The following is a 26,536-nucleotide window of genomic DNA, read 5'->3' as shown; positions in this document are numbered from 1 at the left end:
TTAAAGGGCTCGTTGCTGTGTAAAACAGTGTAAAACATTCTGCTTTGGGGATTCTGTATATGTGCTTTTTTTGCCACTTGATTAAATTTTCTGACGTTTTTCCCTGAGTAATGATCATAACAGTATTAAATCTAAGCGAATCATGCATAACGCTAGGTACAATAATATATATTAAACTGTGAAATATTTAGGTTATTAATGGTGTTTTTTCTCAAAGTGTAAGAACGCTAATTGAAAAAGAATTTCATTTTTACAAAGTGAAAGTTTAAAAGATAAAGTGTGTGTGTCAAAATATAATTTTGACAGGTTAGTCAGTTAATTTTGATAGTTTTCTAAGTATCAAAAATGAAAATCACTAAAACAGTAGTTTCTCAGCCTTTTTTTTTTCCCTATCCTGCTTCTCTCCCCCCCCCCCCCCCCCAAACCCACCTATAATGTTTCCTATTTGTTGTGAAATTTGGTGCATTTATTTACCAGGGCACATTTTTTCCCCATTTTCTGTTGCATGAGATTTTTCATTTGAGCTAGGTTATTTTCTTATTGCTGATTTCAAATCTGAAATATACTTCTCTCTTCGAGCAGTAGTTTTTATGCAGTTTGATATTATATACTGATATATGGCCAAAAGTCTCGGGCTATTGACTAACAAAGTCTTTACACTAGCATAGTTGGTGCAGTTTGGTTGTAATTTATACTCACTAGTGTGTCAATTTATCAGTCTGTGGTATCAGTTTTTACTCTAGTGCCCACTAGAGGGCAGCGCTTTTCTAGCGTGTAGGGCATGGCATCAGGAAGACGGCCACAGTACATTTTGTGGGAGTTTGTATCAGATCTGATCCATGGCTTCAATTCAAGTAGATGTACATGCTCACACAAATAGGTCAAAAGCGCAATATTTTATTGTTTGTGAAGCGTGCTTATAAAGCCTATTTTAAAATTGAACTTCGAAATAGTGAATCAAAACAAGAAATGGGCTCCTCTTATTGTGTTATCATTGTCAGAAAATGCTTTGTGACTAGACAGGAAAGTGAAAGGGCTTGCCTCTTGGAATTCCTTTGGTTTAGCAAGAACCCACAGATCACATAAGGGGTCATTCAAGTATTACATCAGCATCGATTGGGGGGGTGTGTTTCCGTTTTGCTGACTTTTGATGACAAGGGAGAGGGTGGTTGGATAATTCTTACGTCATCAACCACCCTGTATGAAAATATGAAATATTTTTAATGGCATCTTATTCGATGCGCCAAGAACGAAAAAAAACCTTTCGATAGTTATTGGGCACCTGAACTAACATTCTACCTATTGATAAGTCCCCACAGAGTCACTTTAATGATCTCTAAATGTTTCACGAATCCTTTAAGTGCTCTGGAAATGTTCCACGGGTAACTTGAGTAATGTAGAACCGCACTGGGGGCCACTTAAGTGCTCTAAAACTGTGCCACATGTTACTCAAGGAATCTCTAAATGTGCCGCAGATCGTTTAAGTGTTCTGTAACTGTGTCGCGGGTTACTTAGGTGATCTTTGGGGCCAACTTCAGTGAACTGAAAATGTTTCACAGGTCACTTAAATGCTCTGGAATTGTGCCACGGGTAATTTAAGCAATTTTTAAAAATATGCAGTTTAGTTCATTTTTACAAAATTAGGTTTGGGGAGGGGGGCAAGCCACATCAGATAACCATTCAGGGCCACATTTGGTCTGTGGGTTGAGGGTTTACCATAAAGGGTGGATCGCAATGAATTTTTTAAAGATAATTTTTGAGTTCATAGCCTTCAAATAGCATTGAAATTAACAGAAATTATTACATTAACATATAAAGGTATTTTTCCAAAATTTTTTGTCTGTGGGGAGGCGCACAATCCCCCTACCCCACGTATGTTTCGGATCCCGCCAATATGCGTTTGGGGGGGGCAGTGATGATGAAATTTTGCTGACGAGGGGGGGGGTCAGAGTTTTGCTTACTTTTTCTGACGGGGAAGGGGGGGGGGTCAAAAATAGCTAAAAAATTTGCTTACGTAATACTTGAATGGCCCCTAACTGCTGTTTTTGCCTGGTCAACACAAAGGATGTCGGCAAGAAAAAATCGCCACAGGATCTCTTACCCTGATGTTGCATTCGTTTTTTGACGGATTTCACACTCTGAGCAACTCCCAATTCCCGTGTTTAATGGTTTTGGCTCATCCGAAGATGAAGACACTGAGCAAGATCAGCAAATTTGTGGCGTGTTTGTGATATCTTGCTTCCAGGAATGGTTTCAACATCTCAAGTCTCCATTCTTCTGATAGCGAGAATTCATCAGACCAGAATTGAATGACCTGGTGTGTGATTTAACCCTCTCCAATAAAGCAGTTGAGGTATATCTTCCAGGCTATGGGAAAAGAATCTACTTGTTTCTTCTACAAAAGTTTTTTTTCCAAAAAATATATCTTGACTTTCTGGCCTTTTCGGAAAATTAGGAGTCACCTTCTATACTACAGCACAGTGGCGGTTATTTTTGGATAGCAGTAAGCACAGTCTAAAATGTGCATAATGTGTATGGAGTCTGTCATTCAGTGTATTTGTAAGCCGCTGTAGTGGTCATAGTGACGGACTCGCATTGTGAGGTCCTAGGTTTGAACCCCACTGGTGCCACAGTGGTGGTTGGCTGAAGTTTGTTTTCTATGGTTCCCAACTTTGAGGTGCAAATGTGCGCTGGTCACCTCAAGCTTGGATTGATGAAGCAGAGTTCTTACGTTTTTCTTAAAATTTTCCCAGGTTGTTCTGCGACATATGTTGCAGCTTTGGGGTTAATAACTAGAATCTCAGTTATTGGCTTTTCGTGAGCTTGGGTGCCACGTGAGTGTAAAGCCTAATTTCCTGTTTAGTCACCTTGATCAATTCCCCAAGAATCTGTGGGCTGTAAGTGATGAACAGGGAGAGCACTTTCATCAAAATTTCAAAAGACGATGGAAGAGCATTACCAAGGCTGCTGGGACAAAAATATGGGGGCAGACAACTATGGAAGCATCAAATGAGATAATAAATAATAAAGCACCTCATAAAGTCTACAAATGCAAGAGTTATAAGCGCAAATTCTTGCTTGCAAAGTGCCAAAAAAACTGAAAAAAATCTCTACAGCTTATGGAGGAAAACTAAATTCAGATTTGAAACCAGCATACTTGAATTAGATAAGATTAAGTGTGCTTGTATAAATGCAAAAAAAAAATTGACTCCCTATTCATTAATTTTTATAAATTGTTTTATACATTTTTAAAAAAAAATTCTTTTTTGGTTTATGGTCAATAGTTGGTTTTGACTTTTCTTCTGAAAATTAATTCAAAAACTAAATTTAAAATATTTCTTAGCATTCTTTGAAATTTGAAAGAAAAAGATTCAAATAGCTGTTCTTCACAAATTGATTCTATGAGGAAAAATAATATATGTGTGTTTTTTTTTCGTATTTCATTAAATTTTTTGAAGTTTTTCCTTAGTCATGCTTAAGTAAATGTTAAATCTTGAGTGCATCATGCTAATAACACTAATTACAAATGTAAATAAACCACAAAGTATTTTTAGTATTAATACATTTCATTTTTATCTCAATTAAAATTTAAAATAAGTATGAATGCTAACCGAAAAATCAACTTATGAAACTTTTGCTCTCTGACTGATGTCACGTGACACATTTCTGCGAATGAAAGCTAAAAAAAGAGGTGTCAAAATGTTAGTATTTAAATTTTTAGAAGAATTAAAAAATTAAATTCTCATTATTTCAATTGTTCTGAATAATCATTCAATACATAATTATTTTTTCCATATCTCACACTCCCAGTTAAGAACCACTGGTATAAAATGACAGTTTCTATTAAAAACTCAATTATTTGTCATTTATTTTGCAACACTCTTACAAATTAAGATTTCGATTTTTTTTTTTTAGATCTTATATTCTGGGTTGAGCAGTGTGGTTCAACTTTGGATGCATATGTGCAAAAAAACACTGAGTGAAAAAAAAATCCATGACCACACATTGCAAAGCTTTTTTCTTGGGATTGGAAATTCCCCTTTCTTTTGTAGAAAACCCCAAAGCAGAATGTTGCACACTGCTTTAAAATGAGCCCTCGGCAGACTGGAAATGTTCTGCAGTAAAAATTCCTCCACAGTGGTGGTCGACCGAAGATGGTTCTCAACTTTGAGGCATGAATGTGAGCCGATCTCCCTGTTAAAAAGTCTCTCCACAGAGAGCAACAGGAAAATCTTCAATCATTACACTTCACTAATAGTTGGTGAAAATAATGACAGATGGCAGCACTACACATAACAAGTATTTCAAAGAAAAAACTTCACATTAGATTCGCTATGCATCATACACACACACATTCCAGCATGCACCAATTCATTAGAAATTCCGTAGAGGAATATGTATGAGGTGCACATATGGTTAAGTAGTAGTAATTCCCATTATAGCGTTTTCTAAATTTTTTAAAAAGAATTCTTCCAGATTGTCCACAGCATACATCAGTTTCCACTATATATTCTTTGGATGGAAAATTGACTTTTTAAAACTGCTGTAAAAATGTTGGCCATGATATAAAAATCAGGCATTTATCTCTTTCTGTTCAAAATGTGAGAGGCAGGTGGCAGCACTAGCAGAACATGCAACAAGATTAACACTGACAACATGACTACTTTAAGGCTCCGTATATGCTCAGTTTACACATTTCATGTATCAATTCATTATAAAATTTTTCCAGAGAAATGCTTGTAAGGTGCCTGTATGGTTAAGTAGTAGTTTGTCCGTGAGATGAAAAGCACTCAAAAAAAATATGTCCTCAAAAATGTTTTAGTGAGGTATCTCAAAACTGTGCTTCAGCAAAAACTGCACTTGGCTCCTAATAAATTTGGCTGGTGTCTAAATATATGCATATACCCCAAAGCAGAATGTTTTGCATTGTTCTGCAATGAGCCCTCGGCTGACTGGAAATATTATGTGGTAAAAATTCCTATAATGTCTTAAAATTCTTCCAGATGATTTTGTGACGTATGTCACAGACCCCAAAGCAGAATGTGCGAAAATCTGTGACGTACGTCGCAGAACAATTAGCGCTACTATAGAACAATTTGGAAGAATTTGAGAAAAAGTGCAAAAAACACTATTACATGTATGGGAATTTTTACCGCAGAACATTTCCAGTCAGGAGGGATCGTCACAGAACCTTGCTAAACATTCTGCTTTGGAGGTCACAGATTTTGGCCTATTCTGCTGTGGGATGTACGTATATATATATTTCATCTGTCAAGCAGTGTTACTCGGCTGTCCTCATATTTATAAAAATGTTCATTTGGTCACTTTCTGTGGGTGAATTTGCTTTCAATGTTTGAATATTAAATTCCATTACTGCAATGGCAGTGGTTCCAAAATTGGGTCACGACCTGGGGTTGCTGGATTCTCCAAAATGAAAACAGAATAAGAAATGTACTTTTCACACCATAAGGCAATGTGGCAAAATTAAAAAATGCATCAACAAAGCTGAAAGGTTACTTACCCTATGTGTATCATATAAATACAATTTTATCAAATTCTACGCGCCAAAAACTGTGATGTACGTTGCAGAAAAATTTCAAGAAAAAAAAAAAGTGTTGAAAACACTTGTGGAAATTTTTACTGCTGAACATTTCCAGTCAGCTGAGGGCTCATTGCAGAACAATGCAAAACATTCTGCTTTCGGGTTTTACGTGTACAACAATAATAATCAATAGATTGAGTATATATTTTTACATGATATTCAGAAAAAATAATCCAAGTACAAAATATTTACATATATTTTTAAAAATTAAAAACGCAATGAATATTAAGTGGATTTATGGGAGGAAATGTCTACATTTTAGAATAGGAACAATTAATAACTCTAGTGTATTGTTTGTGAAACTTGTGATAAGAATTGAAGGAAAATGTGGGAAGGAGGTAGGGTACTCCTATAAAATAGAAAATACTACTATGATTGAAAAATAATTTTATATAATAAAGCAAGGGTGGCTGGTCCACAACCGTGAAAATGATATGAATATTCAAAATATAACAAATCAATTTAAAAAAATTTGCTACGAAGGAACCCTAGACTGTTTTTATACTGGGCTCTGTGTTTGGTAATGGTGACCCTGTTACAAATTTACCATTTACTGTACCATTGTGATGCACAAAACACAAATTTCATTTTAACTTGCGTGGCTGTGTGAATGACACAATCCGCTGGATTGCCACTGTGGTAGTTGAGTGGTCATAGTGACAAACTCACATTGCAAGGATCCGGGTTCAAACCCCACCGTCGCCACAGTGGTGGTCGATTGAAGTTGGCTTTCTACGGTTCCCAACTCTAAGACGCGAATGCAAGACTATCTCCCCGTTAAAAAGTCTGGCTGCAGAGAGCAACAGGCCTACAACTCTGTAATTATTCATTCAATACATCTCACTCACTATGAGTTGAGGGGGGAAAACTCAGTTTAAAAAAATTGATTGCAGATGGCAGCACTGCACAAGCATTACACAGAAACAAACTTCATGGAAGGTTCATTATACGTACACACACATTCTAACATGTACCAATTTGTTAGAAGTTCCACAGAATAATATGGACGAGGTGCGTGTCTGGTTTAGTAGTAGTAGTCCGCAGGATTCAAAGTTAAAAAAAAAAAATGTGGGTTTGAAATTTCATAATAAAACAGTTCTGCCAATAAAATATTGAAAAATAATTTGATTTCATTCATCACGGATTACAGAATTTAGAGCATATTTGTTAATAAAGAAATCAGGAATATGTCCCAGTTTCCTGCGACATCTGGTGACAATAGCTGTTAAAATGTTTGTCAAAGGGGGGTTGTACTTCAAAAAGAGAACCACTGCAGTAATGCAAATCTTGTGATGTACTGGGACATAAGGGTTCTGGGTGTGTTTGTTTTTGGGCCATCCCATCAGGGTTTAAGCTGGATAAAAAATTTATTTCGCAAAAAATCTAAAATGGGGGGAAAAGCTTTAGCAAAATGCTACAATGCTAAGGGGCCATTCAAGTCAGCAGATTTTTAGCCATTTTTGACCCCTTCCCCCTTGTCAGCAAAACAGTGACTCCCCTCCACCCCTTGTACGTAATACTGACGTAATACTTGAATGACCCCTACTGTAATGATTGATGGTTAGATGTGTACTCATTGCCTACCTCCTGTACGCATTTTTGCGAAAGTGGCTACTACTTTTTTCGCATTCTACAATTTTCTTTCGTATTTTGCAAAAAATGTGATCGTAGCTTAAACCCTGCATCCTATACATATGAGACTTCTGGCAAACATGGCCTTCATCCCAAATGTTTACTTCACATCGATGTCTATTATTGAGTTTTGTGTTTTTGTTTCGTTTTGTATCTTGAAAACAATTAGTATCAACAAAATAGTAAAACCTCGCTACAATGATATTTGATATAACAATTTCCTCTACAACAATGTTTTCTTAAGTCTTTTTTGGAACTGTCTATACTCTAAACAGTTATACTCGATATAACAATAATCCCTCTACAACTATATATTTTTTCTTTTCCCTGGTTTGCAGAGTATTGTTATATCAAGGTTTCACTGTAGAACATTGAAGCATAATTACTGTGATGGTCTACCATAATGAATATGTGTGGTAGCCTATATGACTGTTATTCATATAAGAAAAAAATATATACTCCTAAAATTTGAGAATTCATTTGGTTAAAAAAATTCTACTCAATTTTTAAAAAAATCCTGTTCATGTGTTATTTCTAGTACCATGGTGCGTAGGAAATTGGCCATTTCCTGGTTTAAGACTTGAGAAAAGCCATGTCTCTCCCCTTAGAAATTTGGCTGGCATATATTTATTTTTTAATTTGGAAGTGCTGTTTCCCCATGAAATTTTCAATTTAAAACTATGCTGATGTTTATTATTGTTTTGTTTTTATATTTTTTATGCAAATTGTATGACTTCATGTAAAAAGTTCTTCTCCAATATTTCCCGTACTTGTTCCAACATTGTTAACTTACTATTTTATTAAAATAAATGTTATTTGGTTTTTCAGATATAGCCTTTGGAAAACTCTGGGATCTAGAAAATGAATTGCCAGAGGAACTTATCGCCTCATCTGGTCTTGGGCCGTCTGATCTTCCTTCTCAGGCCCAATCTTCACAGTCTTCTCAGTCAAATCAGAATTTGCTTAATGGAGCTAACGAAAATCCAACCCTTCAGCAGGTGGAAAATAGTGTCGTGGTTGGTAGTGCTACTATGCAGAGGCATCAGCAGTTGTCTCAGTTGTTACAGAGCAAGCCTTCATCTGCACCACATAGTGCAGCTGCAACTCCTACTGGTCATAGTGCCCTACAGACAGCCCAAAGGATTCCTAGCCCTAGTGTTTCTCTGGCAAATATAACTGGTGTGAAGAGTCCTCACACCAATAGTTTGACACCGCCGAATGCAACAGTGAACAAAGCAGGAACTCCGGTTTCATCTGCAGCCCATAACATTAACATAAGCGATGGTATAGCCATCTCTAACATAACGAATTCCATGGTCAACAGCCTAACCAATGCTTCAAGCATCGGCATGAGTGGCAATATGCTTCTGATGACCAGTAAAGCAGGTGGTCTGGCATCGCAAGGTGGCCTAGTGTCTTTATCAACATCTGCCGGAGGTAATTCTGGCAATTCTGGTTTACAGTTACAAGTTCAGGCTCAGCAGGGACAGGTCCAAGTTAATCAGCAGCAGAATGTTGGGTCACTCATCAACGGCACCCACATGTCTTTAAACAATCCTGGATCCGTAAGCATGGCAAGGAACATCAACCCAAATGCTGCTACCGTAATGGCTACTCATGGAAATGTTTTGGCCAATGCTGTAGCTCCTCATTCACCTCATCAAAGTGTTTTGGGTCATCCATCTCTAAATAGCAGTCAGGCTGCAGCGTTGAAGGTAAGTGTTTTCAAAAGAAGTGTGTGAAATAATGAGAAGGTGGGAATTAACATTAATTAATTATAGCACATGTTTTGGCATTGGCATAAACTTATCACACTATACTCATGAGCGTATATGTAATTTTCTCAATCTTGTATGCTCTTATCACTTAGGCTGGGATTACGCCATAAAAGTTTTTGAAAAGTTCCTTTATAAAATTCAACCGGTACGATTATTGGTTGCATTTGCTCGAATGTAACCTGTGAGGCTTATTGGCTGGATTTTTTAAGTATGATAAAATATTTCTTTAAAAACTTGAAAATAACCAATAAGCCTATTTGTTACATTCGCTCGAATGATAGCAATACACTTATTGGTTGTTTTTTTTTCAAGTTTTATAAAATACTTTTTGCAAAACTTTTATAGTGTAATCCCCCCCCAGCCTTATACTATAATTACTCTGGTGTTACACACACTTCCTCCCTTCCAAATTCAAAAACGTTTGTGGGTATATTAAGGATAAAATTAAGAAATGATGCAGCCTCACTGCTGAGGAATAAGGTTTCCTGTCAAAAATAAGCGAAGATTAATAGGCGCACAAAGAGGCAAAAATAAAGGCAGTGTCTGTGTTTCTGTATGGCGATAGAGGTATCCCTCAACTTCGAAAGTAAAAATTGGGAAAATGACATTGAAGACAATTTTTTTATGGAGATGTTTTCAAGAAACAGTAGAATGTGCTTATAACTCACAAAACTGCTTTCATTTGCAAATACAAATCTTGACAAATTCCAGGTCACCATATTGACAAAAAAATTAGCATTGGCATCTAAAATGTTTCTTGTGAGATTATATTAATACATTGTGTAGACCAATTTTTTTTAAAGGAAAAGCTCACTCATTAGATACATCAGGGCTACAGAAGTGCCAGGTTGTCATGTCAATTAAAACATTGGCATTGGTGCCTAAAATTTTCTTGGTGTAGTTACTAAATTGCAAGCTGAGAGCATCACAAAATGTTTGGAATTTACAGTATATCTGCCAACCTGAATGTGTCCCGAAAAAGTGAAAAGAAACATTATTTTGGACTTTTTGTTTGGATAAAACATTTGATGCCTAAAAAGGTCTGAGATTTTGATTTGCGACTTGTTTAGCCCCAGGCTATATATGAGTATGAAAATATACACTAACTTTTGTAACTGGTGAAGAATGTGTTAAGTTGAAGTTTGAGGACAAAAAGATTGAATTATGAGTGATGTTTATTTCCCCATCATACTGTAGGGTCATTAGATATTACTGGAAATAAAAAGTATCTTTTATCAAGTCTGAATTTCTTTTAATTTTTTGTATGTATATTTTTACAGCAGAATCCTGGTGTGTCTCAACTTGGGCAACCATCGGGTAATGCACCGTTTCATGTTTATAACCCTTCTGTGTCAGCATCTCAAATAGGTTTGCCTTCCTCCATATCTACGATTGCTGTTACTGCTCAGAGACAGACTATTACGACTATGGGAATGAATATAAATGCAAGATACACCACTCCTGTAGATTCCTCACTTACAAATGTATGTATACATCTATCTACATACTGTAAAATTTATGTATCATGAAAAAAGTAAATCTAAATCTTGTAATATTTTTAATCCATGTGCAGTGCTCCCGCTCGTCTTGCTTTTCCTACTTTTTTGTCAAAGAATATGAACAAAATTTGTATTATTGATTTTAATTGAAGAGAGAATCATTTATATAATGCCAAATAATACAAATGTGGTAGATTGCAATTAATGATTCTGCTAAAGCAAAAACTGTATTGTATTTATTTGGGGGTTGTATGTGGACCATTTGGTGGTTTATTAATTTTTCATATGCTTAGTTTGAGGGTTCAACAAGTAGAGTAGTGGTTAAAACTTTTGCCTGGTTGAAAAAAAATAATTTGTATTTAATATTTCATTGTCTCTTGGACAGTAACTAACATCATTCAAAATTATGGTGCACATTTTGTGTATAGGTGACACAACAGTTAGCATAACAAAGCAGTCGGTTACGTATGCCTATTGTAGGTTATGTGACTGATAATATTCAATTGTCTTCTGTATTATTAGGGCATGCAGAGGCATAAATAATATTTACAATGCTCAGCGAAGAGCTAGAAATAAAAGTGTTGCATTTGTCAAAAACTATTACACTGGCATTGAGCCTTAAATTTTAAATAAGGGTTGGACAACACAGTAAAGCCATCTTGACTTACTTATATTGGAACCTGTAATTTACACATTTTGCATTATGCTTTTGGAAGTGGTCTCGAAAGAGCATTATTCTTAAAAACCTTACATGTCCTCATAACTTTCTGTGTGCATTGTTGAAGAAAGACTTGAAGACAGACAGACCAGTTGACAGACTGGACCGTGGAAGACTCCAAAAAAAAAAAGAATTAATATACAGGGTGTTTCAAAAAGAATCATCTGATTAAAAAAATCGTAACTATTCAGCTTTTAATCCCTTTTGATCGAATAATGTATAGGTAGAAAGAGGGAAATCTCAAGTTTCGCATGATTGCAGACAAATAATGCTAACGTTCTTCCTTTGGCCGCCACTTCAGTGCTTTATAAAGATGGTGACGGCACAACAGAAATCGTTTTGTGTTCTAAGCTTTGCAAAGTGAGTCTGTAACAACTGCTCATCGTGCTTTTTGTCGACAATACCCTCGGTGTTGAACTTCCTACCGCACAAGGAGCAGTAGGCAATGGTATGAACAATTCCGAGAGACGGGCTGTCTGTGTGAAGGGAAATCCCCTGGCCGACCCCGTATGTCAGGCAAAAATGTGGAGCTCATCCAACAGGGTTTCGCATGTAGTTCACAGAAATCCACTCGCAATGGATGCAAACATGCTCGCAAAAGTTTGGGACGAATTTGACTCCCGTATATAGACATATGCCATGCATCCCAAGGTGGACATATTGAGCACCTTTAATTTGGTTTGTGAAAAAACTATGATTAGCCATGTAATATAAAATCAATCTTCAATGTTTTTCGTAATATACGCATTTGAAATTGGATGATTCTTTTTGAAACACCCTGTATATTGTGAGGAGAGACAAGAATTATCTGTGGTTGCTAATACCCTATTTTAACTGAAAATTGTTTTTGTTACCTAGTAATTTCTGTAATTTTACTTTAGCTCGATTCTATGTTACAGGATACTGAAATACTGCTATGAAAGAAAAATTAATTTTAAAATTTTTCAAAAAAATTTTTTGGGATTGTTTTTATTATACTATGATTATGTTGTCTGGGGTACCCTTCCCCCGTTCTACTCTTTCTTATTTTTTGAGTTGGAGCTCTGTATGTGATATTTTCTCTTTTAATCCAAGTTTTATAACTTCAATTTTTAACAATTGAAAATTAATGGGGTTCGACAAAATCTTGTGTGCCATGGTGACTAAAAAAATTTATACTGGTGTTTAAATTGCTCAATTGAGAGAGATAAATTGGAGTCCGATGACTGCATAATTTTTTTTTTGTTCTATCAGAATGTCTGCCAATGGGAAAAGGGGTCACTTAGTCTCAGAGAGATGGTGAAGGGATATATTTTTTTTTCAAAAATATGATTTTACCCTCTTCAGAAATGTGACTTCTGTTTTCCCCCATATTTCAATTTCTAGAATCACTGAGATCTTGAAGTTCAAGTGCATTTTAAGACAACAAAATAATCTTTTATATGCATATGTATATTTTTTTAAATTCAAAACTTGCTCCTGCTAGCCACAGATCTTGAATGACTGGGAAATATTACTACTTCTAATTTTGTTATATAGAAAATAGTGAAAGTAAAAATAAAAAATATTCATCTTATTCTGCCAATCATCTCTTGTATGTTCTGTGCTTTATTTTTGAATCATATTAGTATGTGCCAGCTTAGTCATTAATGAAGGTTCTTGATCTAATTTCCAGATGCAGCAAATACAAGTTCCAAACCTTCCTTCATCGCAGACTGCGGCTCAGCAAAGTTCTCCCGGGAATGTTAGTGTTGCTCCTTCAGTGGGTGCAACAGCTCCTACAGCTGACCCAGAAAAGAGAAAGTTGATTCAACAGCAATTAGTTCTTTTGCTTCACGCACATAAATGCCAGCGTAGAGAGAATCAGGCCAATGGTGAAGTGAGGCAATGTGCATTACCTCATTGTCAGACTATGAAAAATGTTTTGAACCACATGACCACATGCCAAGCTGGAAAGTCTTGTGAGGTACCCCATTGTTCATCATCTAGGCAAATTATATCTCACTGGAAAAACTGTACAAGAAGTGATTGCCCTGTTTGTTTACCTCTGAAGCAAGCTTCTGATCGCAGAAACCAGCAAGCAGGTTTGTTACAAAATATTATTTGTGATGTTTTAATTTTTGAAATCAAACCCCAATCAAGTTTGGGGGAAATTTTTTTTTCTATCCTATATATATATATAAAAAAACCTGTCATCCTTTTTTTTCTTGTGAGATTTAGCGAGCAATTGCTGTTAATTTTTTGTGTGCATGTGGTGTTAAAAAATGTCGGCTGGCCATGTAATGTTATTTTTTGTTTTTTTAGCTGCAGCAGTTCAGCAGAATCAACCAGCTCAGGGCCCAGCACCCGCTGATATGCAAAGAGCTTATGCTGCTTTAGGATTAACTTATGCTGGAGGTAATGCCAATATTAGCCAAGTTATGCAAAGAAGTCAGAATGTTGGAGTTTCTCATGGTAAATCCTGACCTTTATTTGTACTTTAAGACTAGTAAAAGAGTAATATTTGTAATTACAATCATTTTTCCATTTCAAACAGTTCAACAATATCGTAACTATAAATTTTAATTTGTGATTTTCAATGTTCATTCAACCTTCTTATTCCAGTAAATGATGTACAACAAGCCCAGTGTCCACCACAATCTATGAATCACATTCAAGGGCAACAGCCTCAACAGCAACCTCAACAACAACCCCAACAGGTAGCTGCTGCACAACAAGCTCAGGTGCAGCTTAGACCTGCGGGTCCTGCTGCGGCGGCGGCAGCAGCAGCAGCAGCTATTGCTGGTCAGTCACAGCAACAGAACTTTCTTATAAATACAGACACTGGTGCTTTGAACATCGCGGGCAAAGTTAAGCCTGGAAATGTAGCCCTTTTACAAGGCCCTTCAAATCAAGTATCTCCAGTTGTCCAAGGGATCATACCCCAGAATCCTACTTCAACCAAAGATTGGCATCAGTCTGTGCCTGAGGACTTGAGGCATCACTTGGTGCGAAAAATGTAAGTTGAATATGTGTTAAATGTATGTTAGCATTACGATTGTTACTTGTGTGTTTTCAAATAAGACTAAGAGTCTGGTGGAATCTGGCATTTGAAAAGCCAATTTTTATTTCAATCTCAAAACATGAGCAAGTAAAAATAACCACATGTCAAATCGGAAACTTCATTTTTATTATTTTTGTCAATTTTTTTTTTTTTTTGAGGTGAAGTATCAACACTAAATGAATAATAGAAACTGATTTTTAATCAACGTTAATGATTTGTGTGAGGGAAAGAAAATACTTATTTCTTGCTTTTGAGCTGTTAAAATTGATGAACAATCAAACTTCAAATGCCAGTAAATGATGCAAGTCAAAGTTTGTAATATAGTAGTTAAATAAAAAATGTTTTTCTTTCCTCTGTTAAAAACTAAAACCATGAATTTAGCATCCTTTATGAGACATTAAAACTATAATCTCAAATCCCCCCCCCCCTCTAAAATTTGTCTCAAGGAACTTTCAGGGCATACTTAATTCCTGTGACACACTAGCTGGGCTAATTAAAACTTTCAAAACAATCTTTCCTTAAAATTGCTTTCAGCATCTCTGAATATCTCTTTACATTCTAAAGATGCTGTGACACTCTCACCATTTGGGAATCGCTAGTTTTAGAATTTTTCAAACACACAGCAGCAACTGTGGTTTGTGATAAATATTATTTTTTATGAATTTTTTACCATCATTAAAAATGGTAAGTAATAAAATCTATTTGTTGAAATTTTCGTATTTTGATGAATTCTTATCTATATGTGTAGTTGTAGTTTTAAGAATGTCTATTGGTTTTTGTTTTTTTCTCAGAGTTCAAGCAATATTTCCTACAACTAATATAACAGCTCTTCAAGACAGGAGGATGATAAGTCTAGTCGCTTATGCTAAAAAAGTGGAAGGTGATATGTATGAAACAGCCAATGGCAGAGTAAGCTATACTTATTTGGTATTTTTCTTTACTTAGGTTGTTTGCATTGAATTGTAACATTAGGAATTGGTTCCTTGAAAATTTTTTTTATTATATTTGTCTAAATGGCCAGTTCTTATCAGTATTAGCATCACATGATAATTAAATATACTGCATCATTTCAAATAAAACATTCACAGTTGACACATTGCACATATCTGGAGCAATTCAAATTATATCAAGAATCAAAAATAATATTTACTTTGACGACACAAGATGACATTTAATTTCTGATATGTTATCAGCATGCATGGGTATGAAAACATGAGACATCATTGTTGAATCTATTTGATGAGACTGCAATTTATTTCAAGTGACTTTTTTGCACTCCAAATTGGCATGACCTAGTTATTAATATTTAATCTTTTTTGGTGTCTATTAAAATTAAATTGACATTTACATATTTTGAATTGACATTTAGCAACTGTAATACAGTAAGCATATTGGGAAGGGGGGGAAGTACCACCTTTCCATCAATTTTCTATCCTGTAGTGTGCAGATAGTGTTTCCAGTATTTCCACTCATAATCTAGATTCTCCTATTTAAATGTTGGAAATATAATAAACTCATGTCCATAAATTAAGGATAATTCAGAATCACACAGAAATCAAAATATAAAGTAAAAATTTTACCTGTAGAATTATCACATCTGCAAGAATGATATGCAAATTTCAGGAAGCCACCAGATGATGCCGATAGTACGTCACAATGACGAGAGTGTAAGAGGGGGGGTATATAAGGAATGGTGGCAAGGAAGTGAAATTGTTCACAAGAGTTCTGTAATGCGCTCAGTGCCATAAGCAAATAGTTATGACACAGAGGACGCATGTGGATGATTTTTTACGTGGTAGAATTATCGGCCGCCTGGAATGTGGGCGCACTCAGATGGAAGTATCCGAGGAACTTGGAATTGCCCAAAGTGTCATCTCTAGGCTTTGACAACGATTCCAAGATAATAGAAATGTCAGTAGACGTTACAGTACAGGTCGCCCCCGAGTTACAACGCCTAATGAAGACCGGTATTTGCAAGTAACTGCCAAAAGAAGCAGATGGAGCACAGCATCCGACCTGTCTCATCAGCTATCTGCAGCCACGGGTACCACAGTTCCAAGGCAAACTGTGTACAGACATTTGGGAGATATTGGTCTATATGCTCACAGGCCTGTCAGATGTGTTCCGCTCACGGCAACTCACTGTCGGCAGCGATTAGCTTGGAGTAAAGAACATGCATCGTCACAGTGGGCTTGTGTGATGTTTTCCGACGAGTCCAGGTTTAGCTTGAACGTCTGATTCACGTCGGACTTTCATATGGAGAACGCCAGGTACCCGTTACCACCCACACAACATCATTGAACGACACCGTTACGGTGGTGCAGCATTGCTCGTTTGGGTTTGAATTATACTGGATTCCAGAACAGATCTGCATGTTCAAACCAGAACCATGAAAGCCCAAATTTATCGGGACATCATTCTGGAACAACATGTTCGTTTGTTTAGGGGTGCCATGGGCGCAGAATTTGTGTATATGGATGACAACGCCCGTCCTCACCGAGCAAACATCGTAAATCAATGCCTTGAATCTGAGGATATAACCGTATGGAATGGCTAGCATTCTCACCTGACTTGAATCCGATAGAGCATGTGTGGGACATGCTTGGCCGACGAGTTGCAGCCCGTCAACCACCTCCTACATGTGTATCGGAACTTCGGAGAGCATTGCTTGCTATGTGGAGTGATCTTCCCCAAGATCGATAATTTGATACTCAGCATGCCTAGGCGTTGTACGGACTGTATTTCATCGCATGGGAGACATACAATGTATTAATCATCATACCAACCATGTAATAGTAAGTTTTTGTAAAGGAGATATTTTTTACAATTGCTCCAGGGAGCAAAAATCGTAGTTTTTATGAATGGTATCATACATACACCATCGTTTTTGTTCTTTATCTTTTGTTTAATAAATGGGCTTTATGAATAAGTAACGTTTGTTTTGTTTCTGAACCTTTATTTGCCGGAGCTGGCATTATCCTTAATTTATGGACATGAGTGTAAAACAGAACCGCTATATATATTTAGGAAATTTAATAAACCTGGTTATTATGCATAGTTACCTATCATTTTTGTGAGTTAAATAAATTTTGTTTTTCACATTTACTGGTGTTCGTGTGTAATCCATTGGCAAATATGATAAATCGTCAATAAATTATTTAAATTTACAAATTCATAAATCAAATCAAAAGTAATATGTTACTCCTAAACAAGCGAATATGATTAATTTTTTATTTTTTTAGGAGGAATATTATCAGTTACTAGCTGAAAAGATATACAAAATACAAAAAGAATTGGAAGAGAAACGTCAAAAGAGGAAAGAAGAACAACAAATGCAACAAATCCAGCAGGTTGGAAGTAATTTGGGACCACTTGTTGGCAGTGCCGCTCCGGCTGCTGCAGCTGCGGGGATGCATAGCACAAGTAAAATATAGGATTTCAATTACCATATGCATATAGTACAGCAGAACCTTGATTGCTAAATATAATTGATGATTTTTTAAATAAGCATCAGTTTAAAGATGGAGTGTCACATCTGTAATAACAAATATGTATATTTTATGTTTGTATTACAATTTTTTTAGAAACATTATATTTTTTATAATTTGCAACATCCTTATTACTAAGTAGTTCTTTGAAAGCAACTGCAAAAAAAGGTATTTTGGATGTTGGTTTTCAACATCTCAGTCCAGTCCTGGGTAATCAAGGTTCTGCTATGCTGATTGAATGCACCCATAGTATCACTTGCCCAAAGCATTCGTGAATCAGATCATATTTTCAGAATTATGGGAAATAGAGGGAATTCACTAAATATACCAAGGCTAATGTCTGAAAGTATAAGGAATTCCTTAAGTTACTGACCATTTCCTGAACTACTATTACTTTATAGTACATCTACCTTATAATCGTTCGACTTGGTACATACTGGAAAGTTGTGTAATGTGTTTCTGCATATGCATTGTCCTGGTGTATTTATATTGCCACAGTTATGTGTGTTGGGTTCAAGAGGTGCTGATATATATTTTTCATGTGGAAGTAAAACTGATACCTGAATTGTCTTGTTTATGTAAGTATAGTGTTGAAGGTTTGTTCTCTGTGGAAATAGCCATGAACACATTTTTACACATCGTGTTAAAAAATGCAGAACATCCTATTAACTTACAATTGTATGCCATAAAATGCTCAAGTTGAAAGTTTAGTTTCACAATGTCTACAGTTAGTATTCTATTGTTCGTGGGCATATACAGTTGACACTCATTACAACAACCCCACGTTATAGTGACCATTCCATTACACAGAGTGGTAAGATAAGTCCCAAATGTTTTCATAGAACAGCTATCTCACATACGTTTTACTTCCGATATAGTAACCCTCCCAATACAGTGCCGGTTTTTGATGGGATGGGTTGTTATAGTGTGTGTCGATTGTATATAGTAAAATTTCGCATATATATGGTCTATGTAATGACTTCCAAAATATTATAATTTTGGAATCTATGGGCTGTGCTTACAAAATTATCACATGCTCTAATTTTTTTTAAAACAAAGTTGTATATATGGCTTGTCTCTAAAAAAAAACCCCCACCATTTTTGAAATAGCTCTCCTGAGTGAACGTTAGTTCGTTTGCTAGTTAGTTTTGTGTAGAGAGAGATGTGTTCTGCAGAAGTAATATGAGTTTTAAAGAGAAACGGTTTGAAAAAGTAAACCATACAGATCTGCTGAATCTGATTCACACATTATCTGATTTTAGTATATAATAAACTTCTTGATATTATTTTTTTCTATTTTGATTATTCATAGATTATAATAAATGTATTTCCGTATCTGTATCACAGCTACGTGTGAAATTCTGATGGCATTAGTGTGTGTGTTTTTTTAAAGTTAAAAAGTGTAATTGTTTTTAATTATTTACATTAGTTTTCATTGAATTTGCAGAGATTCCTGGTCAATCTGGTGCAATGCCACAGTCTCATATCCCGAATCTAGGTATTTCTCCTAGTCAGCAGCGAATGCCACCTCCGAATATCACGATCCCTAACAATGCTGCACCCAGGGGATCAGAACTATTTTCACCACCTGGCTCACAAATTCCTAGTGCTCTTAGTTCTAACTTGAATATTGCTTTAAGCCAAAGTCAGTTCAACCAAACTCAAGCGCCAAGGAATGCAATGCCTAATGTTGGACTACCTTCTCAGTCGCAGCAGCAGCAACAACAACAGCAGCAGCAGCAGCAACAACATTTTAATAATTTGCCTAGTTCCATCACCAGCATGGTGAATGCATCTTTGGATGGATCGCCAGCGACACCCACTGGTGTTTCTATTTCTCAGTTCAATTCTCCCAATTTGCAACAGCAAAGCCATGCACAGATGAGTGATGCCTTCAAGAATCGACAATTGACTGTGAGTTATAAAAAATTCCTTTTTAAGGTTTATTTGTATTATATCGTTAGTATTAGTCTTGTCACATATCAGGAAAAGTAGTCTATGTTGTGGCATTCACCACACTTTTGGCTGCGAGTGCTTGTGATGCCCAGAAAATAGTGCAACAGCTCGATGATATATTGAAGCTATACTACAAGCTTTAAATTTATGATTTGAAAATGTAAGTGCAGCAAAAGATAAGCCACAAAATACTGTGAATAAAAAAAGAATAGTTCAGAGGAAATAGAAGTAACTTCTTACAAATGGAGTACCAGAATGTAACCATAATATAGCTTAGTGACACAATGGGGGCTACAACTAAGTGCTTTGCATGGCCCCTATTCTTCGTACACTTGAATACTTCCAAGAGGGTCATCTTCTATTCCTCTGAGAAAAACAGCCCATGAGAAAAGGTTATTTTTCGAAAGTTTCAATGGTGGGGAATTCTAGACCAAAAAAAATTGGTCGTTTAAAAGACATGGCTCTCTTTTACATATGTTTCACTCTAGCAGCAACCCTGATAGTCTGCAGACTTCAATTCAAAAATTTCAATATAGCTTGCAAGGTTTGAGAGGTTGAAAACCCTGTCCCCAGACCTGCCAACTCTCTGGATTTAAGCGGGAGACTGGATTTTTCATCCTTTTTCCTGCTACACTTTTCATTATTTTTGTACTTATCTCTGTGTACAAAAATTTTAAGATATGGAAGGTTTTGTTCGTGTTGATGTGTACTTTTGCATTTAGGTTTATTCCCTTCCATTCCATGATGGCACACATAACACAACATATATTCACAAGTAACATACCAGTAAGAAAAAATACTAATCTTTACATCATATTACTGGGCAAATCTAAAGAGTAGGTTCAGGGACGGTATGTATCCACAATCAAAACCTTATCTTATTGAGTTATAGTCTTTGTTATCAAAGTTAAAGAAACTTTTTCTGATCGTTTACCTGGAAGGCTCGGTTTTTGCTTTGGTTTGACATTTCATAAGTCTTCACGCCACCATCTGCTTTGAAAGCCTCCTAGGAAACAAATCTTTATTCACGGTATGGCTGAGGAAAAGGGTGTATTAGAACAAAATAGTCTAATTTTATCAGTGCTGAATGATATTTCAGACAATAAATCTGACTCCTAACGATGCAAACTCTGGCAATGAAAAATCATGATTTTCTGCTTTATCTACCTGAAAGAGAAAGTAGTGATTCCAGAAGTGACTGGTCTGAATCAGATAATACTGACGAAAAAGAAAGACAAAGATGTATTTTTTTGTTTAAATTGTATATTCATAAGTTAATTTGTAGTATGAAATTTTAACAGTGCCTTAGTTTTTCTTCTAATTTACAGTGGCATAATAGTATATTTAGTTGTTCACGCACACTATGGATAACATTAACCTTTTAACGGCCAATGTTCCCAATTGGGAACATGAGTTTTATTAATTAGAAAAAAATATTTTTCTAATCATGATAGCACTTGATTTTTTTTTTTTTTCTTGAATGCATGATTCCAAACTTAATTTACAAAACAAAAATTTCATTCATTTCAACACTTATAACCATGAATTTAATTTTTTTAAATTACCAATTTTTACGGAAGAATAAAATGTTAATTTTTTTGTTTTGATTTTAATGTTTCTATGGACATGGGCAAGTCCCGAAAACATACAAGAAAATTTTTTTTCATGAGTTTTATGGTTGATATTTCTAAACTAAAGGATCAGAAGAGGAAATAATATAGAAAAATTTAGAAAATCAATTCAAATCTTAATTCGGCCGGTAAAAGGTTAAGTGAATAAAAAAAGACTGATATATACATATAAAAATGTGTAAATCATCAGAATGGAGCAATTTATGATGTGATGTAAATGCAATGTTTATCTTTTTTTAATGGTAAATCTTGTCCACAGTTGTCCTCTAATTTTTCATATTTGTAGTTGGAAAGTCATTTTATGGACACCCTGTATACTTAAGAAAATGCAAATTTCTTCAAAATTAACCATGTGGAATAATGCTTATTTTTTATGGTAAAAATTTAGTGTGATTAAATATTGCACTAAAAAGAAGCAGCAGCAGTCAAAATGACTGCCAACAGCCTTTTATATATATATATAGATAACATATTCTGGCCATTCTAGTGTTAAAGGTCTCTTGTGCAGCATAATTCGCAAATTTGTTTCATTCATTAATATCTCCCCATATGTGAAGTCATTTTTAATTGTCTCCAGAGGTGATACTGTAATGACATCTGTCTGTAAAGATTATTTGATTATTTTTAGAATAGTTCAGCATGGGTTTCTTGAATTTTTCCCCCACAGATGCAGCAGCAACAACAACAACAACAACAGCAGCAGCAACAACAACAACAACAACAACAGGCTGCTCAATTGATTGGACAAACTTGCCAAGCACAGTTGATAGTCACCTCGAGCTTGACAAACTCACAGGTATGTAATTCTGTAGCAATTTCTTTAAAAATTTTCTAAGTTTCCTCTCCTTCTAAATCGTAGCATGTTGAAATCTCTGTTTTCAAAAGTTATCAATTGAACAGATGAAAAATTCAACCTATCCTTTCATGTACTACATACTTTATTCCAATTTGTTTTAAAATGGATTCATAATACATTTACTTTTTTTTTTGACTGATGTTTTTCTGCAGTTTTTGAACCTCTGTTAAGATATGTTTTAGTTGCTATGGGGGCATGTGCTAACATGATACAGCCCATTTCGAGCTGAATTTTCGTGCCCAATCATTATTAGAATTACTGTCATTCAAGCCTGATTAATTTATGACTGAAATGAGGTGGATACATCACATACAGTGTAAAATAAGAAACATGCTCAATTTCTCATCCTTTACCTTCTATTTCATCCAGTTTTAAAGTTTTTTTTATCTCATTACCTCACCCCGTATCAATTTTTATTTTATTTGGCTTCTTTGCTTTGTACAAAGCTTCTTAGTGTTTTGTAAAACTCATTTCTAAATTTTAGGCAGTATTTGAAATGATTTTAAAGAATTTTGCATAGAAAACTATGGGAAATCACATTTTTGCAAATAAATGTCATTTTGGAACAAATTATCTTTGTTAGCCAAGGTACTACAGTGTAAAATGCATTTATTTTTTGATAAGATTTTAAATTAATTTCCCCCCCCCCCCTTTTGCATTGGAGTCTCTCTTGAAAAAAAAACAAATATGAAAATCTAAATATTATTGTCCACAAGTGTTATCTATGTATATGAGAGTTAGATGGTGCTTCTGCCAAAACCTTTTTCTTTTTCTGTCACTCTGGAGAGAGAAACAATTTATCAGTCGCATTCGGTTTTTGTTCTGTTCATGTTGCTGCAAAGTTAATAGAAACACTATCAATATAAATGTATTTATCATGTAATTTTTTCTGTTTTGTGGATTAATTTTTTTTTAGATACAAATGTTGAATCAAGCAACATCACAGGTTCAACCTTCTCAGCAACCTTCTCAACTCCAGTCACAAGCCATTCAGCAACAGCAAGTGTCACAACAACAAGCACAACAGCAGCAGCAGCAGCAATCACAGCAACAAGCTCAGCTTAATCAGTTGCTGTCCAAATCTCAATCTGTCCTTTCACCACAGCAGGTTCCACCTCAGTCAGCTGCTTCACATAGCATTCCGCAATCGTCAACGCCCCAACCACAGTCACAGCAAACTCCAGTCCAGCAACCTCCTAGAGCAGCATCTGTACCGGGCACACGTCCTCAGACCCCATCAACCCCACAGTCACAAATGCAACAACAAAGTCAGGTTCAGTCACAGCAACCACCCCAGCTCCAGCAACAACAGCAAACTTTATTGCAACCATCTCAGCCTGTACTTAATGTGGAAGATAGCAATGATGAATTCAAACCTTTAGTGTCACAACTGTCGCAAGAAACATCAGTGTCTTCCGTTGGTCAAACTGATACACAGCGGTCAAACACTCCAGTTTCTTGTGCATCTGATCAGGGATCCGCTGCTGGTGGAGGTGGTGGCGGAGGAAAAGTATTCTCATTCAACTCACAAAAATCTGCTGAGAATATTTCGTCTGAATCAAAAATGGATATTGATATGGAAATAAAAAGTGAGCCTAAAAGTGAGAGTGATGGAAGCATAAAGGTTAAACAAGAACCAATGGACGAGAGCTGTTATTCTACTGAGCCATCTTCATCAATAAAAGAGGAACCTTCAACAATAAAAGAAGAACCATCTTCTGTACCATCTACTTCAAGTGATGGGACTGTAGACGTCAAACGAGAATCAAATGAAACGCCGCAGCCCATGCCGAAGTCAATGGCTCATAAAAAAGGTATTTCTCACATTTATTTTAGGATTTTTATTTTATTTTTCAGCGATAAAGCCTGTTTGATCAAAGCAAGTTGTTCGTTGGGTGGATTTCCGAAATCTATTTCTGTATACATTCAAATAGTTTGACAAATTATGCCTTTAAAAAAAATTTTTTTTTGATAAGTTTTAAGTTAAAATCGTAAGGGAATATTGATTGCCAGTAAATGAAATAAATTTTTCCCAAATCGAAAATGGTCAGGGAAAACAAAATATTTGGCAAAAGTAAGGGAAATGTGCAAATATTTAATAAAAGTCTGGAAAAGCTCTATGGAGGCAAGGTGGAAACAAACTCTAAAAACAAAAATTTAAAATTTGGAAGGTTTTCAAATTTCTTTCTTTTGAAGTTTCGGTCTGCGAAAAACAGGGAAATGATTAAACAGATTTTGTTTTGAGTCCTTTGTTATATAATATAAACATTTTGTAATGAAAAAGAAAAAACATCTTTTATGTTTAACTCAAAGTGTACTTTCAAGTAGTAATGATTTTCTACAATAATGTAGAACTTTCTATGTACATCATATTGTTGTGAATATGAAAGTGCTGATTTTTTTTCTAAATGTAAACATACTGTTGAAGTAGACATAAGTAACAACCATTGGCATCGCACAACAAGGTCGGTGATAGAAATATATATGTGTGTGTCTACAACAAATATGAATAGGGAAACCATAAATTAAAGAAATAAAATGACAAAATATTAGAAAACGAAAGAAGAAAAAAACTATGACAATAGAGTTCGTTAAAAATGAATAGGCTGCTGTGCTGTGTGCCATGTGAGCATTGTGCTGGACTCTCATAGTGAGGTATGCATCAATTTATTATATACTCCTAAAGTTTCCTAAAGAGTGAATAGCTTCTTAATTGTTTCCAACATATGAAAAAAAATATATTTCTCTTTAAAACATGCCAGTTGTGGTAGAATTCAAGACAACTATTTCATTCATTCACAACCCTGTTTATGGAAATGTGAAGAAATGGAGAAAGAGGAATTTCTGCAGCTTTTCATATTTTATTTAGCTCTGACAAGCATAATGTTTTGTATTGTCCATGTGCAAAGGAAGTAATTTTGATTTTGCTTCATTCGGTCTCCTTCAAATTTTGCATTTCGGGTCACAGATATATTCTAATATTATGTCCAGTAAGAGTATTTTATGTACAGTAGGATCTTATTCTCTAAGCCAGCGTTTCTCAACCTTTTTGAATCTCAGTCCTTTCTGGTCTATAATTTGTGCAGCGGAGCCCCCATATGCTTTTTTTTTTATTCATTGAAGTTACTGATTTATTTATATTTAAAATATTTATAATTTTTTTGTCAAATTTATTGTTTTTATTTTTTATTTTTCTCGAGCGACCACAGAGCCCCTGGAGAGTGCACATGGAGCTCCAAGGGCTCTGCGGAGCACGGGTTGAAAACCGCTGCTCTAAGCTAATGATGTATATGGACCTTGCAGAATTATGAAGCTAAATGAAATGAAGCTATAAATGGTGAAAATAACATTTACTGGTGTAAACTAACATTACACATTTGTTAAGGGAAAATTTGAAGTCATGAAGAAAGATAGTTAAGCACTACATCAGCATATAAACAAATTTTGAGAATTAAAGCAATGTTTTGTGCAAAAGTGCAACAAATATTTTGAAAGGGACAAACTTTTTTGTCATGAACTTTTATTTTAATAAGTTAGTTTTAATGTAATTTCCATTTTCAGTCTTCAAGCCAGATGAACTTCGTCAGGCATTGATGCCAACCTTAGAAAAGCTTTATCGTCAGGATCCGGAATCATTGCCTTTCCGCCAGCCTGTCGATCCTCAGCTGTTGCAGATTCCTGTGAGTGGCTTTTTATGTTTAGTAATTCAAAAATATTGATTACTAAACTGGTAAATACTGATTTTTTTACCTTTTTTATGATTTAGAGTATGATTTTATTTCATTATATATTTTTTTCTCAAATGTATAAATATATAAACATTGAGCTAAATCAAATAATCAGTCTTCCCTGAACTATGAGAGCTGAGGCAGTGTAACTAATTTAATAAATTCAAGAATAGTTTTGATTTAGTTAATCATCTTTCACTTTTAAATTCAGTTTTTCATAATCTTAGACAAAAACCTATGGGATGACCAAATGTAGTTGACCTATAGGATGTGCATGTAAATAAATGCATTATCATATTTATTCATTAAATTGTTTTGCATATTATTTGTTCTCAGCTCACTAACCAATATTTTCCCCCCAATTTGTGAAATTGAAATTGTACACTAATTTTGCTCATTTTTAATTACTTTCATATTTTGATTGAATAGAAATAGCTAACTAACCTACTGGTAGTTGCTTTATATAATCGCTATGCTTCCCTTCTCCCCTCCCTACATATTAATGTCAACTGCTACCTGGAATGATGAGAACATACAACATGAATTTGTATGTAATATTTTATTCCATGGTAATTTTTTTTGCTGATTTTTATGAATCCTTGGAAATGGTGCTGTTCATTCTATGC

The 26,536-nt window shown here is 35.2% G+C and overlaps 1 protein-coding gene across 2 annotated transcripts in view; it reads left to right on the top strand.

Annotated features, from left to right (window-relative positions):
- nej (CREB binding protein nejire) overlaps positions 1–26,536 on the top strand; it is an 83,062-nt gene that overhangs the window by 15,668 nt on the left and 40,858 nt on the right. For both annotated transcript variants that reach the window (XM_089250110.1, XM_089250108.1), the window contains exons 2-12: positions 8,063–8,949; positions 10,293–10,496; positions 12,884–13,292; positions 13,513–13,662; positions 13,813–14,206; positions 15,043–15,160; positions 17,494–17,674; positions 19,187–19,653; positions 21,994–22,122; positions 23,099–23,996; positions 25,744–25,862. In XM_089250110.1, the coding sequence (XP_089106236.1) occupies positions 8,063–8,949; positions 10,293–10,496; positions 12,884–13,292; positions 13,513–13,662; positions 13,813–14,206; positions 15,043–15,160; positions 17,494–17,674; positions 19,187–19,653; positions 21,994–22,122; positions 23,099–23,996; positions 25,744–25,862 (3,956 nt within the window). The remainder of the gene's footprint in view (positions 1–8,062; positions 8,950–10,292; positions 10,497–12,883; positions 13,293–13,512; positions 13,663–13,812; positions 14,207–15,042; positions 15,161–17,493; positions 17,675–19,186; positions 19,654–21,993; positions 22,123–23,098; positions 23,997–25,743; positions 25,863–26,536) is intronic.

This window comes from Pholcus phalangioides, unplaced genomic scaffold (assembly GCF_987345545.1).
Source record: "Pholcus phalangioides strain wild (caught in Gottingen) unplaced genomic scaffold, Ppha-v1.0 ptg000022l_1, whole genome shotgun sequence".
Taxonomy (NCBI): domain Eukaryota; kingdom Metazoa; phylum Arthropoda; class Arachnida; order Araneae; family Pholcidae; genus Pholcus; species Pholcus phalangioides.
Note: the sequence above shows the minus strand (reverse complement) of the source record. Positions and strands in the feature narration are given on the sequence as shown.